The 16,043-nt window shown below is 45.0% G+C and overlaps 1 protein-coding gene across 5 annotated transcripts; it reads right to left on the reverse strand.

Annotated features, from left to right (window-relative positions):
• Window positions 1-1,675: 1,675 nt before the first annotated feature.
• Window positions 1,676-14,083, reverse strand: LOC110522609 (mucin-19-like). 5 transcript variants are annotated; one of them, XM_036976267.1, is made up of 3 exons: window positions 14,046-14,083; window positions 9,968-10,023; window positions 1,676-3,613 (listed from the first exon to the last, which is right to left on the reverse strand). In XM_036976267.1, the coding sequence occupies exons 1-3, from the start codon at window positions 14,066-14,068 to the stop codon at window positions 2,013-2,015; spliced, it is 1,680 nt and encodes a 559-aa protein (XP_036832162.1). In that variant the 5' UTR covers window positions 14,069-14,083; the 3' UTR covers window positions 1,676-2,012. The 5 variants fall into 5 exon arrangements, with proteins under 5 accessions (XP_036832162.1, XP_036832164.1, XP_036832167.1 ...); XM_036976269.1 differs by lacking the exons at window positions 9,968-10,023; window positions 14,046-14,083 and adding exons at window positions 3,708-3,763; window positions 10,108-10,171 and having other exon boundaries at window positions 1,870-3,613; XM_036976272.1 differs by lacking the exon at window positions 14,046-14,083 and adding an exon at window positions 10,108-10,122 and having other exon boundaries at window positions 1,870-3,613.
• Between the last annotated feature and the right edge of the window lie 1,960 nt (window positions 14,084-16,043).

Raw genomic sequence — 16,043 nt, forward strand, 5'->3', positions numbered from 1 at the left:
ACTAACAAATGGAATAATGTGTCCCGGAACAAGGGGGGGTCAAAGGTAACAGTATCTGTCGTGGACACCAGATGTATTAAGAACTGCAGTGCATCTCATGGACTGCACCAGATTTGCCAGTTCTTGCTGTGAGATATTACCCCACTCGTCCACCAAGGCAACTGCAAGTTCCCAGACATTTCTGGGGGGAATGGCCCTCACCCTCTGATCCAACAGGTCCTAGACGTGCTCAATGGGATTGAGTTCCGAGCTCTTTGCTGGCAATGGCAGAACACTGACATTCCTGTCTTGCAGGAAATCATGCACAGAACGAGCAGTATGGCTGGTGGCATTACAATGAAGATCTGTGAAGTTATTTGGATTTTTACAATTTATCTTTGAATGACAGGGTCCTGAAAACGGGACTTTTAGTTACTGACAATTTGTTCATGGAGGAATAATTAAATCTAAAGCTGCAAGTGTGGACTCTAGTAAAATGTTTGAATAAAGCACTAAATTTGTCACAGAGGGAGACGTCCTCTGGCGCTGCTTTGAAACTTTTTTTTGGTGGTGGTGGGGGGGGGGGGGTTTGAATGATTTGGATTCTGTGATCATTTACCCATGATCAGAATCCAGTTTGAGTGCTTTGAACAGGCCTACACCTTGCCATTTACTGGACAGGTTGAGGTACTATTTCTACACTTTCATAGGGAAACATGAGTAAACTGTAGTGAACAAAAATAAACACAACTTGTAAAGTGTTGGTCCCATGTTTCATGAGCTGAAATAAAATATCTGTTGCCAGAGGATTTAATGTTCAGTTTTTTTACGATAAGCCGCCTCCAACTTGGCAACACGTCCAACCGGCCTCGCAACCACAGACCACGTGTAACCACGCCAACCAATGACATCCACAACAGGCTTCTTTACCTGTGGGATCGTCTGAGACCAGCCATCCGGACAGCTGATGACACTAAGGGGTATTTCTGTCTGTAATAAAGCCCTTTTGTGGGGAAAACTCATTCTGATTGGCATGGCCTGGCTCTCAAGTGTGCCAGGCCCACCCACGGCTGTGCCCAAATCAAATCAAATTTGAATTGTTCACATACACATGGTTAGCAGATGTTAATGCGAGTGTAGCGAAATGATTGTGCTTCTAGTTCCGACCATGAAATAATATCTAACAACTAATCTAACCTAAAAATTTCACAACTACCTTATACACACAAGTGTAAAGGAATGAATCAGTAATGAATATGTAAATACAAATGTATGAATGAAAGATTGCCGAACGGCATAGGCAAGATGCAGTAGATGGTATAGAGTACAGTATATACATATGAGATGAGTAATGTAGGGTATGTAAACATATAATCGGAGGGTGAGGGCTATTCCCCCCAGAAATGTCCAGGAACTTGCAGTTGCTTTGGAGGAGAGGGGGGAATATCTCACAGCAAGAACTGGCAAATCTGGTGCAGTCCATGAGATGCACTGCAGTTCTAAATACATCTGGTGTCCACAGCAGATACTGTTACTTTAACCCCCCCCTCCCCTCCCCTAGAATTTGAACTACCAGAAACAAATCTGTTTATACAAGTGTTGTGAACCACATTCCCTTTTACTCCAGGCCCACAGTCTGTTCCCAAACAGCAAGCACATGGTAGGCAGAAGAGAACATTATATTTTAACGACAAGGTTTTTTGAAAGTCAAATGGTTTATTGAGCAAATCATGCAAGAGTAGCAGGAACACCAGGCTAAATCAAAAGCATAACCGTAGAACCTAAAAGTGTGTCAGGAATATCGCTACATCAGAAATCAATTTTAGTCATATGGTTATAAAAACAATTCATAACATTGTATCGTCCACCCCTGTAAACAATTTGCATGATGATGTACAAGTGAAGGAGATACTCATTTCAAACAAGCACATTAGTTGGCACATTTCCCCACCTCAGTTACCTTTACCCTTTTCTGCAATAGGCACAGTAACAGGGGTAAGACAAGGAGTTGGCCAAACCAAATTACGATCTCCCTAGTTGAGTGGTCGGGCCGTCTGTTCAAGGCTTGTCGCTTCTGCTGAGGCGCCGGGGCCTGTCGCTTCTGCTGAGGCGCCGGGTCCTGTCGCTTCTGCTGAGGCGCCGGGTCCTGTCGCTTCTGCTGAGGCGCCGGGTCCTGTCGCTTCTGCTGAGGCGCCGGGTCCTGTCGCTACTGCTGAGGCGCCGGACGCTACTGCTGAGCCGCCGGGGCTGGACTTCACACTTGACGTGGCATCGTGGCCAGTAGTTTCTGCTGACGTGGCATCGTGGCCAGTAGCTTCTGCTGACGTGGCATCGTGGCCAGTAGCTTCTGCTGACGTGGCATCGTGGCCAGTAGCTTCTGCTGACGTGGCATCGTGGCCAGTAGCTTCTGCTGACGTGGCATCGTGGCCAGTAGCTTCTGCTGACGTGGCATCGTGGCCAGTAGCTTCTGCTGACGTGGCATCGTGGCCAGTAGCTTCTGCTGACGTGGCATCGTGGCCAGTAGCTTCTGCTGACGTGGCATCGTGGCCAGTAGCGTCTGCTGACGTGGCATCGTGGCCAGTAGCTTCTGCTGACGTGGCATCGTGGCCAGTAGCTTCTGCTGACGTGGCATCGTGGCCAGTAGCTTCTGCTGACGTGGCATCGTGGCCAGTAGCTTCTGCTGACGTGGCATCGTGGCCAGTAGCTTCTGCTGACGTGGCATCGTGGCCAGTAGCTTCTGCTGACGTGGCATCGTGGCCAGTAGCTTCTGCTGACGTGGCATCGTGGCCAGTAGCTTCTGCTGACGTGGCATCGTGGCCAGTAGCTTCTGCTGACGTGGCATCGTGGCCAGTAGCTTCTGCTGACGTGGCATCGTGGCCAGTAGCTTCTGCTGACGTGGCATCGTGGCCAGTAGCTTCTGCTGACGTGGCATCGTGGCCAGTAGCTTCTGCTGACGTGGCATCGTGGCCAGTAGCTTCTGCTGACGTGGCATCGTTGCCAGTAGCTTCTGCTGACGTGACATCGTGGCCAGTAGCTTCTGCTGACGTGACATCGTGGCCAGTAGCTTCTGCTGACGTGACATCGTGGCCAGTAGCTTCTGCTGACGTGACATCGTGGCCAGTAGCTTCTGCTGACGTGACATCGTGGCCAGTAGCTTCTGCTGACGTGACATCGTGGCCAGTAGCTTCTGCTGACGTGGCATCGTGGCCAGTAGCTTCTGCTGACGTGGCATCGTTGCCAGTAGCTTCTGCTGACGTGACATCGTGGCCAGTAGCTTCTGCTGACGTGACATCGTGGCCAGTAGCTTCTGCTGACGTGACATCGTGGCCAGTAGCTTCTGCTGACGTGACATCGTGGCCAGTAGCTTCTGCTGACGTGACATCGTGGCCAGTAGCTTCTGCTGACGTGACATCGTGGCCAGTAGCTTCTGCTGACGTGGCATCGTGGCCTGTAGCTTCTGCTGACGTGACATCGTGGCCAGTAGCTTCTGCTGACGTGGCATCGTGGCCAGTAGTTTCTGCTGACATGGCATTGTGGCCAGTAACTTTAGCATTTGGACCAGACACCACACTTGCTTGGGCATAGGATCCAGTTGGTTCAGGTCCAGTGTAGGCAGGATGCCCATGAGCGTTACCTAGGGAACAAAGAAAACATTGTGGTAAAATGCCAGCCTTAATTTGGATCGGAACTAGACCTGTGATTTGACCTTAGTAAAAAGCAAAACGCACCTTTAAGTGTAAAACAAGTTATCCCTCCAATTAGCAGGCAACAAATCCAAGAAACACTACAAAACAGACAGTTAAACATAAATAACCAGTGAACACCTTTAGACAAGGTAAACAAACAGATGAACGCATCGAAAAACTAACCTCAAAGAGAGTCCAAAAGCCATATTAGTGATCAAAACCACTAGAGTATTCAAGAACTAATTCTCGACAGCCTGCCAGAATATCCCTGTTGCTGTGTCAAACAGCTGTTTTGGTTGCACCTCATAAAGGAATCCCAGACCCTTCTCACCTGGCTGGCTAATTATGTACAGCTGTCAGCCAATGACCTTCATTTCCATTGGTTCAATTTCCCAAATGCGATTAGTGCAGTCATCCGTTGACGTATGGTGAACAACAGAGAGAGAATTGGACGACAAAAAAAAGACCAAATTCAGATCAACAATTTACAAAAAAACTGACAATTGATGAACGCATATTCAATTTCATACATGTTCATTCGTCTGTAGCTAACAAATTCTGATCTTTTTCCAACTAATTGTTCTTTTCACCAATCAGGTCAGCCGTTTTGCCAGCAACGCGGGGCAAAGGGTCAGAATTGGGCTGCCTGTGTAAACAAACAGACTATGAGGTAGTTTGTGATTGAGTCCAAACAGACTTCAGCCCTTTCCAAAGCTTAAACGTTGCTGAAGTCTGCCAGATATTACAGCGCCTTGATAGGTATTTTAAGTATCAACTAACCACATCATATGTCAGTGGATGACACAGTTGATGATGTGGCACGCAACCATTGGTTGTTGCGTTGCCTCACTTTAGCTGTAGAAACTGACCTATTGCTGTGTTACACAGGGAGCCCAATTCTAATCATTTTTCCAAGTATTAGTGTTTTGAGCAATCATATCAGATCTTTTCACATCAGATCTTTTTCAGAGCTGATTGGTCAAAAGACTAATTAGTGAAAAAAAATATCAGAATTTGGATGCCTTTGTAATGCAGCCTATGAGGGAGTTCTACTAACCTGAACTGCAGTGCACCGGTCTACGGAAGGTGATGTGAAAAGGCAAAAGCAGTGAGGGAGGAGCGCCCTTCTCAAATCGTACAGTTAGTGGTGTAATGGAGGATATACGCAGGTGTACCACTTTGTTTTCAATGGACATTTTGTGTACTCAATTCTTAATCCCCACTGATGTGTATCAAAGTAGTATAGTGGAGGTATACGCTGTATCAATTCATAAGGCTGATGGAACAGATCAGAATGTTAGAATCCAAATGTTGAAAAACTACTATTTCTTCACATTTTAAGTGCATGAATGTGCACACGGTGGTAGACCTATTCAGAATGTTCCAAAATGCCACACCAGAGGATGCTGGTGGGAGGAGCTAGAGGAGGACAGGCTGATTGTAATGGCTGGAATGGAATCCATGGAACGGAGTCAAACACATCAAACATATTGGAAACTCTGTTCCATCAATTCCATTCAAGGCCATGAAAATAAGCCCATCCTCCTGTAGCTCCTCTGCTGCACCTCACATTTGAGCAGTGTTATGTACAGATATTTGGACAGATATGGTAATATCCATTATAGCTCAGACACACCGGTAGGATTGTCTAATGTTTGCCTGCCAATTAGTATTTAGCACCTCCGAACAGTGTCAATCTCAGTCAATCTCTCAAAAACAGTCAATCTCTTGATTTCCAACCCTCAGAAAACAGATCTTCTAAAGGTGGGGGAGTGGCCATCTTTTCCAAGGATCACCTTCAGTGCTCAGTTGTCTCCACCAAATCTGTCCCCAAACAATTTGATTTGCTTGTTTTAAGCATGAAACTTTCAAATATCTCTTTGTTGACTTTTGCTTGGTGCTATCGTCCTCCATCAACACGGGCCAGTAATCTACCTGCCCTAAACTCTCTCATGGCCCCTTACACTAAGTCGGAATTTGTCCTGCTAGGTGACCTAAACTGGGACATGCTTAAACCACCTGACCAAGTCCTAAATCAATGGGACTCACTACATCTTTCTCAGATTATCAGCAATACCACAAGGTATGACTCCAAACACCCAGAAAAGGCTACTCTCCTTGATGTCACCCTCACAAATAATCCTGATAGGTATCAGTCTGGTGTTTTCTGTAATGACCTTAGTGATCACCGTTTTCGTAATGGCTGCTCTGTGAAACGACCTGTCCAGATTTGTCATAGACGCTTGCTAAAAAACTTTAATGAGCAAGCCTTCCTTCATGAACTGGCCTCTGTAAAATGGTATAGAATCACCCTGTTGAAGACGCTTTTTTGATATTTTCAGTGTTATTGTTAACATAACAAGTGCCGTCAGATCAGTAGGCTAGTTTTTGTTTTTTGTTTTTAATTAAACCTTTATTTAACCAGGTAGGCTAGTTGAGAACAAGATCTCATTTAAAACTGCGACCTGGCCAAGATAAAGCAAAGCAGTTCGACACATACAACACAGAGTTACACATGGAATAAACAAACATACAGAATAATACAGTAGAAAAAAATAAATATATATATACAGTGTGTGCAAATGAGGTAAGATAAGGGAGGTAAGGCAATAAAATAGGCCATAGTGGCGAGGTAATTACGATATAGCAATTAAACACTGGAGTGATAGAGGTGCAGAAGATGAATGTGCAAGTAGAAATACTTGTGTGCAAAGGAGCAAAATAAATAAATGAATACAGTATGGGGATGAGGTAGATGGATGGGTTATTTACAGATGGGCTATGTACAGGTGCAATGATCTGTGAGCTGCTCTGACAGCTGGTGCTTGAAGTTAGTGAGGGAGATATGAGTCTCCAGCTTCAGTGATTTTTGCAGTTCGTTCCAGCCATTGGCAGCAGAGAACTGGAATGAAAGGCGGCCAAAGGAGGAATTGGCTTTGGGGGTTACCAGTGAAATATACCTGCAGGAGCGCGTGCTGCGATAGTGACCAGTGAACTGAGATAAGGCGGGGCTTTACCTAGCAATGACTTGATGACCTGGAGCCAGTGGGTTTGGCAATGAGTATGAAGCGAGGGCCATCCAACGAGAGAGTACAGTTCGCAGTGGTGCGAAGTATATGGGGCTTTGTTGACAAAACGGATGGCACTGTGATAGACCGCATCCAATTTGTTGAGTTTGAGAGGCTATTTTGTAAATGATATCGCCGAAGTCAACGATTGATGGATAGTCAGTTTTACAAGGGCATGTTTGGCAACATGAGTGAGGGATGCTTTGTTGCAAAATAGGAAGCCCATTCTAGATTTAATTGGAGAAGCTTGCTACCATGGGAACATACAAATGGACTGTGCTATGATTTGCAGTCACTCCCCTCTCTCTATGTCCTTGTCCTCTCTCTGCTTTTACAGTGCCTTGCGAACGTATTCGGCCCCCTTGAACTTTGCGACCTTTTGCCACATTTCAGGCTTCAAACATAAAGATATAAAACTGTATATTTTTGTGAAGAATCAACAACAAGTGGGACACAATCATGAAGTGGAACGACATTTATTGGATATTTCAAACTTTTTTAACAAATCAAAAACTTAAAAATTGGGCGTGCAAAATTATTCAGCCCCCTTAAGTTAATACTTTGTAGCGCCACCTTTTGCTGCGATTACAGCTGTAAGTCGCTTGGGGTATGTCTCTATCAGTTTTGCACATGGAGAGAGTGACATTTTTCACAAAACAGCTCGAGCTCAGTGAGGTTGGATGGAGAGCATTTGTGAACAGCAGTTTTCAGTTCTTTCCACAGATTCTCGATTGGATTCAGGTCTGGACTTTGACTTGGCCATTCTAACACCTGGATATGTTTATTTTTGAACCATTCCATTGTAGATTTTGCTTTATGTTTTGGATCATTGTCTTGTTGGAAGACAAATCTCCGTCCCAGTCTTAGGTCTTTTGCAGACTCCATCAGGTTTTCTTCCAGAATGGTCCTGTATTTGGCTCCATCCATCTTCCCATCAATTTTAACCATCTTCCCTGTCCCTGCTGAAGAAAAGCAGGCCCAAACCATGATGCTGCCACCATCATGTTTGACAGTGGGGATGGTGTGTTCAGCTGTGTTGCTTTTACGCCAAACATAACGTTTTGCATTGTTGCCAAAAAGTTCAATTTTGGTTTCATCTGACCAGAGCACCTGACCAGATACTCCTTCCATTTCAATATTATCGCTTGAACAGTGCTCCTTGGGATGTTTAAAGCTTGGGAAATCTTTTTGTATCCAAATCCGGCTTTAAACTTCTTCACAACAGTATCTCGGACCTGCCTGGTGTGTTCCTTGTTCTTCATGATGCTCTCTGCGCTTTTAACGGACCTCTGAGACCATCACAGTGCAGGTGCATTTATACAGAGACTTGATTACACACAGGTAGATTGTATTTATCATTAGTCATTTAGGTCAACATTGGATCATTCAGAGATCCTCACTGAACTTCTGGAGTGAGTTTGCTGCACTGAAAGTAAAGGGGCTGAATAATTTTGCACGCCCAATTTGTCAGTTTTTGATTTGTTAAAAAAGTTTGAAATATCCAATAAATGTCGTTCCACTTCATGATTGTGTCCCACTTGTTGTTGATTCTTCACAACAAAAAGTTTTATATCTTTGTTTGAAGCCTGAAATGTGGCAAAAGGTCGCAAAGTTCAAGGGGGCCGAATACTTTCACAAGGCACTGTATATTGATTCTGTACTGTTGAGGAAAGAGCTTGCAAGGAAGCATTTCACACCCAGTGTCCTGTGGAGGTCAGACCTGGGTAGAAGTGTTTTGTAGTTTATTTCAGCTTTTCAAATGGTAGGTAGTTGAATATATATTTTAGGATCCCCATTAGTGACAGCTAGTCTTACTGGGGTCTGACAAAAAAAAAAAAAAAACTTGGCAATTTTCATATGTTAATGGGTTAAGTGTATTTGTGCATCTGTTACAGACACAACCAGTAGGTCACATGGGAGACGCGTTGAGCCGTTTTGTTTTTTTAAACCCGGTTTGCTGTTCTCTTACACAATATGGAAGGGAGATCCAGCCAATCATGGCTCTAGAACACTGCGTTTAATTTGGAGACTGTGAAAAGACCCTTGGTGGCATTTCTGGAGGGGTAAGTGTGTGTATGTTGACTATGCAAACAATGAGGAATTAAAACAAGAAATGCAGTCAACCTTTTCCTCAACTACCAGAAACAAAGGTAAACAAATCTGTTTCCACAAGTGGTGTGAGCCACAAGCCCTTTTTCTCCAGACCCAGTCTGTCCCTAATCAGCAAACACATGGTAGACAGAAGAGAAACCCACATTTAAAAGACACAGCATTTTGGAAGTCAAATGGTTTATTGAACAAATCAGTCAAGAGTAGCAGGAACACCAGGACAAATCAAAATCATAACCGTACAACCTAAGTGTCAGCAATAGTGGCCCAATCAGATGTCACTTTTAGTCGTATGGTTTTGAAAACAATTCATACCATTGTAGTGTTCACCCCTGTAAACAATTTGCATAACGATGCGCAATTGAAGGAGATCCTCATTTCAAACAAGCGCATTAGTTTGCACAATTCCTCACCTCAGTTACCTTTGCCCTTTTCTTCAAATGGAGGCACAGTAACAGGGGAAAGACGATTAAGGAGTTGGGCAAACCAAATTATGATCTCCCTATCTAGCTTGTTGAGGGGTCGGGCCGTCTGTTCAAGGCCGCCTGCCGCTCCTGCAGAGGCACGGGGACCGGCGGACGCTTCTGCAGAGGTATGGTTGGCAGTTGCTTCAGCTGAGGCGCGGGGGCCAGCCGCTTCTGCAGAGGCATGGTGTGCAGTTGCTTCAGCTGAGGCGCGGGGGCCAGCCGCTTCTGCAGAGACATGGTTGGCAGTTGCTTCAGCTGAGGCCGCTTCTGCAGTGGCGCGGGGGCCGGCGGACGCTTCTGCAGAGGCATGGTTGGCAGTTGCTTCAGCTGAGGCGTGGGCCGCTTCTGCAGAGGCACGGGGGCCGGCGGCCGCTTCTGCAGAGGTACGGTTGGCAGTTGCTTCTGCTGAGTTGCGGGCCGCTTCTGCCGAGGCATGGTTGGCAGTTGGACCCTGCGTCACACTTGCCAGGGTATTGTGGCCAGTAGCTTTAGCATTTGGACCAGACACCACACTTGCTTGGGATCCAGTTTGTTCAGGTCCAGTGCAGGCAGGATGCCCATGAGCGTCACCTAGGAAACAAAGAAAACATTGTGGTAAAATGCCAGCCTTAAGCCATTGGAAGTAGACTGATTTAAATTAGTTTGAACCAAAACGCACCTTGAAGGGTAAAACACGTTATCCCTCCAATTAGCAGGCAACAAATCCAAGAAACACTACAAAACAGACAGTTAAACATCAATAACCAGTGAACACTAAGACATGGTAAACCAATCAGATGAATACATTGAAAAACTAACCTCAAAGAGAGTCCAAAAGTCACAGCCATTTTAGTGATCAAAACCACAACCGTATTCAGAACTAATGCTAGACAGACACCCTGCCAGAATATCCCTGTTGCAATGTCTAACAGCTGTTTTGGTTGCACCTCATAAAGGAATCCCAGACCCTTCTTACCTGAATGGCTAATTATGTACAGGTGTCAACCAATGAACCTAATTTCAATTGGTTCAATTTCCCAATTGCGATTAGGTGCTCTTGATTTCATGCAACTGGTGTGCTGGAGGGTGGAGTTTACACATCATGGACCAATCCGACAGTTTTAAATAGTGAACTCTACCCACCCATTTCAGATTGAGCCAATTGCAAAGATTTGTTTTGTACCCTATGGGGGAAGCCAACATACACTGCAAGGGGAAATAGATGTCAGAAATGCAGTGCTTTATCACTGTAAGCTATCTGTCCAGAACCATATTTGCTTGCAATGCACATCATTGTATTAACAAATCATGCCAGTGGACTTCTGGTAAGTATGCTTTAGTGAGCAAGTGTTGGGATCAAGTGCAACTATGTTTATCCTCACCCAAAATGAATGCTGTATTGATGAGTCATTTCCCTCCACGCACTACTTCTCACCTGAATGCATTTTTTTTATTTTAGGGGGTTGGGCAAAAGCTGAAATTGGGGTTGAGAGTTACCCTTTTATATACTGAACAAAACATGCAATAATTTCAAACATTTTACTGGGTTACAGTTCGTTTAAGGAAATCAGTAAATTGAAATCAATTCATTAGGACCTAATCTGTAGATTTCAAATGACTGGGAATTCAAATATCTGTTGATCACAGAACTTTTCTTTAAAGGTAGGGGCGTGGATCAGAAAACCAGTCAATATCTGGAGTGAACAACATTTGCTTCATGCAGCACAACACATGTCCTTTGCATAGAGTTAATCAGGCTGTTATTTGTGGCCTGTGGAATGTTGTCCCACTCTTTTTCAATGGCTGGTTAACATTCACATGAGTCCTCATCAAATCAAATCAAATGTATTTATATAGCCCTTCGTACATCAGCTGATATCTCAAAGTGCTGTACAGAAACCCAGCCTAAAACCCCAAACAGCAAGCAATGCAGGTGTAGAAGCACGGTGGCTAGGAAAAACTCCCTAGAAAGGCCAAAACCTAGGAAGAAACCTAGAGAGGAACCAGGCTATGTGGGGTGGCCAGTCCTCTTCTGGCTGTGCCGGGTGGAGATTATAACAGAACATGGTCAAGATGTTCAAATGTTCATAAATGACCAGCATGGTCGAATAATAATAAGGCAGAACAGTTGAAACGAGCAGCAGCACAGTCCGGTGGACTGGGGACAGCAAGGAGTCATCATGTCAGGTATTCCTGGGGCATGGTCCTAGGGCTCATGTCCTCTGAGAGAGAGAAAGAAAGAGAGAATTAGAGAGAGCATATGTGGGATGGCCAGTCCTCTTCTGGCTGTGCCGGGTGGAGATTATAACAGAACATGGCCAAGATGTTCAAATGTTCATAAATTACCAGCATGGTCGAATAATAAGGCAGAACAGTTGAAACTGGAGCAGTGGGAAATGTCCGGGAACTTGCAGGTGCCTTGGTGGACGAGTGAGGTAATATCTCACAGCAAGAACTGGCAAATCTGGTGCAGTCCATGAGATGCACTGCACTTCTTAATACATCTGGTGTCCACAACAGATACTGTTACTTTTGATCCCCCCTTTGTTCCGGGACACGTTTCTCCATTTGTTAGTCACATGTTTGTGGAACTTGTTCAATCTTATGTTCATACACATTTTTGAACATCAAGTTTGCTGCAAATTACACAGCTGACAGTGAGAGGATGTTTTTTCCCCCTGAGTTTAGTTGCTTGACAGTCCTAAAATGTCAGAACACTAAGTGTTTCTTGAAATTTTTGGACACCTTGATACCAAAAAAAGCAAGTCACCAACCAACCAATTCATATATGTCTCTAGATAATTTTATACAAAGTGAGAGCTTAAGTGCACCTTTTAAAATCTATTGAAGTTCCTGCCAGGGGCTTCTGCAAGTGCAACCTCATGGTGGTCAGGTAGAAATGGATTGTGCAGAAGACCACATTGAGTTGACATAAGGAATGTCTGAACGACTCCAAGTGGAGTACTTTTCACAGCTGAAAGCGATGAACGCATATATGATTGCAGCCATGTGTCTGGCCAGACCAACATTGTAGAACAGGCAGAATGTATCAAGTTGTTTTAATGTTTCTGAATAAGGCCAAGGAGAAACTTCAGCGTCCCTGGGACAGGTTAATGACAGGCAATGGGACGATGAGTTTAACTGCATTCACATTCTGTAGGCATTGGTGGTAAAAGGCAGATTACTGTAAATCAAACAGCCTACACTAAGGGACAGGTAAAGTATGAACATATGAGGGAGCTCTGACAAGTTAGAGAACTTTAGAATTTGAGCTACCAGAAACAAATCTGTTTATACAAGTGTTGTGAACCACATTCCCTTTTACTCCAGGCCCACAGTCTGTTCCCAAACAGCAAGCACATGGTAGGCAGAAGAGAACATTATATTTTAACGACAAGGTTTTTTGAAAGTCAAATGGTTTATTGAACAAATCATGCAAGAGTAGCAGGAACACCAGGCTAAATCAAAAGCATAACCGTAGAACCTAAAAGTGTCAGGAATATCACTACATCAGAAGTCAATTTAGTCACATGGTTATAAAAACAATTCATAACATTGTATCGTCCAAACCTGTAAACAATTTGCATGATGATGTACAAGTGAAGGAGATCCTCATTTCAAACAAGCGCATTAGTTCACCCATTTCCCCACCTCAGTTACCTTTACCCTTTTCTGCAAGAGGCACAGTAACAGGGGTAAGACAAGGAGTTGGCCAAACCAAATTATGATCTCCCTAGTTGAGTGGTCGGGCCGTCTGTTCAAGGCTTGTCGCTTCTGCTGAGGCGCCGGGACCTGCCGCTTCTGCTGAGGCGCCGGGGCCTGACGCTACTGCTGAGGCGCCGGGGCCTGACGCTACTGCTGAGGCGCCGGGGCCTGACGCTACTGCTGAGGCGCCGGGGCCTGTCGCTTCTGCTGAGGCGCCGGGGCCTGTCGCTTCTGCTGAGGCGCCGGGGCCTGTCGCTTCTGCTGAGGCGCCGGGGCCTGTCGCTTCTGCTGAGGCGCCGGGGCCTGTCGCTTCTGCTGAGGCGCCGGGGCCTGTCGCTTCTGCTGAGGCGCCGGGGCCTGTCGCTTCTGCTGAGGTTCCGGGGCCGGACTTCACACTTGACGTGGCATTGTGGCCAGTAGCGTCTGCTGACGTGGTATTGTGGCCAGTAGCTTCTGCTGACGTGGCATTGTGGCCAGTAGCTTCTGCTGACGTGGCATTGTGGCCAGTAGCTTCTGCTGACGTGGCATTGTGGCCAGTAGCGTCTGCTGACGTGGTATTGTGGCCAGTAGCTTCTGCTGACGTGGCATTGTGGCCAGTAGCTTCTGCTGACGTGGCATTGTGGCCAGTAGCTTCTGCTGACGTGGCATTGTGGCCAGTAGCTTCCGCTGACGTGGCATTGTGGCCAGTAGCGTCTGCTGACGTGGCATTGTGGCCTGTAGCTTTAGCATTTGGACCAGACACCACACTTGCTTGGGCATAGGATCCAGTTGGTTCAGGTCCAGTGTAGGCAGGATGCCCATGAGCGTTACCTAGGAAACAAGGAAAACATTGTGGTAAAATGCCAGTCTTAATTTGGATCGGAACTAGACCTGTGATTTGACCTGAATTAGTGTAAACCAAAACACACCTTTAAGTGTAAAACACTTTATCCCTCCAATTAGCAGGCAACAAATCCAAGAAACACTACAAAACATTCAGACAGTTAAACATATAACGAGTGAAGACTTTAAGACATGGTAAACCAACCAGATGAACGCATCGAAAAACTAACCTCAAAGAGAGTACAAAAGCCATATTAGTGATCAAAACCACAACAGTTTTCAGAACTAATGCTAGACAGCCTGCCAGAATATCCCTGTTGCTATTTCTAACAGCTGTTTTGGTTGCACCTCATAAAGGCATCCCAGAACCTTCTCACCTGGTTGGCTAATTATGTACAGCTGTCAGCCAATGAACTTCATTTCCATTGGTTCATTTTCCCAAATGCTGTTAGGTGCAGTCATCCGTTGACGTATGGTGAACAACAGAGAGAGAATTGTACGACAAAAGAAAGTTCAACAACTTACAAAAAAACAGACAATTGATGAACGCATATTAAATTTCATACATGTTCATGCGTCTGTAGCTGCCAAATTCTGATCTTTTTCCCACTAATTGGTCTTTTCACCAAACAGGTCAGCCGTTTTGCCAGCAACGCGGGGCAAAAGGTCAGAATTGGGCTGCCTGTGTAAACAAACAGACTATGAGGTAGTTTGTGATTGAGTCCAAACAGACTTCAGCCCTTTCCAAAGCTTAGACGTTGCTGAAGTCTGCCAGATCTTACATCGCCTTGATAGGTATTTTAAGTATCAACTAACCACATCATATGTCAGTGGATGACACACTTGATGATGTGGCACGCAACCATTGGTTGTTGCGTTGCCTCACTTTAGCTGTAGAAACTGACCTATTGCTGTGTTACAAAGGGAGCCCAATTCTAATCATTTTTCCAAGTATTAGTGTTTTGAGCAATCACATCAGATCTTTTCACATCAGATCTTTTTCTGAGCTGATTGGTCAAAAGACTAATTAGTGAAAAAAAATATCAGAATTGGGATGCCTTTGTAATGCAGCCTATGAGGGAGTTCTACTAACCTGAACTGCAGTGCACCGGTCTACAGAAGGTGATGTGAAAAGGCAAAAGCAGTGAGGGAGGAGCGCCCTTCTCAAATCGTACAGTTAGTGGTGTAATGAAGGATATACGCAGGTGTACCACTTTGTTTTCAATGGACATTTTGTGTACTCAATTCTTAATCCCCACTGATGTGTATCAAAGTAGTATAGTGGAGGTATACGCTGTATCAATTCATAAGGCTGATGGAACAGATCAGAATGTTAGGATTCAACTATTATTTCTTCACATTTTAAGTGCATGAATGTGCACATGGTGGTAGGCCTATTCAGAATGTTCCAAAATGCCACACCAGAGGAGGCTGGTGGGAGGAGCTAGAGGAGGACAGGCTGATTGTAATGGCTGGAATGGAATCCATGGAACGGAGTCAAACACATCAAACATATTGGAAACTCTGTTCCATCAATTCCATTCAAGGCCATGAAAATAAGCCCATCCTCCTGTAGCTCCTCTGCTGCACCTCACATTTGAGCAGTGTTATGTACAGATATTTGGACAGATATGGTAATATCCATTATAGCTCAGACACACCGGTAGGATTGTCTAATGTTTGCCTGCCAATTAGTATTTAGCACCTCCGAACAGTGTCAATCTCAGTCAATCTCTCAAAAACAGTCAATCTCTTGATTTCCAACCCTCAGAAAACAGATCTTCTAAAGGTGGGGGAGTGGCCATCTTTTCCAAGGATCACCTTCAGTGCTCAGTTGTCTCCACCAAATCTGTCCCCAAACAATTTGATTTGCTTGTTTTAAGCATTAAACTTTCAAATATCTCTTTGTTGACTGTTGCTTGTTGCTATCGTCCTCCATCAACACGGGCCAGTAATCTACCTGCCCTAAGCTCTCTCAAGGCCCCTTACACTAAGTCTGAATTTGTCCTGCTAGGTGACCTAAACTGGGACATGCTTAAACCACCTGACCAAGTCCTAAATCAATGGGACTCACAGCTTTCTCAGATTATCAGCAATACCACAAGGTATGACTCCAAACACCCAGAAAAGGCTACTCTCCTTGATGTCACCCTCACAAATAATCCTGATAGGTATCAGTCTGGTGTTTTCTGTAATGACCTTAGTGATCACCGTTTTCGTAATGGCTG

The sequence above is a fragment of the Oncorhynchus mykiss genome, chromosome 4 (genome assembly GCF_013265735.2).
Source record: "Oncorhynchus mykiss isolate Arlee chromosome 4, USDA_OmykA_1.1, whole genome shotgun sequence".
Classification (NCBI taxonomy): Eukaryota; Metazoa; Chordata; class Actinopteri; order Salmoniformes; family Salmonidae; genus Oncorhynchus; species Oncorhynchus mykiss.

Excerpts from the sequence above, each read along its gene's own strand:
- LOC110522609 (XM_036976267.1), bottom strand. The coding sequence starts at position 14,068 with ATGGCTTTTGTACTCTCTTTGAG. Across the intron at positions 10,024-14,045 it reads GCTTTTGTACTCTCTTTGAG|TGTTTCTTGGATTTGTTGCC; the intron begins GTTAGTTTTTCG and ends TCTGTTTTGTAG. Across the intron at positions 3,614-9,967 it reads AACGTGTTTTACCCTTCAAG|GTAACGCTCATGGGCATCCT; the intron begins GTGCGTTTTGGT and ends TTTGTTCCCTAG.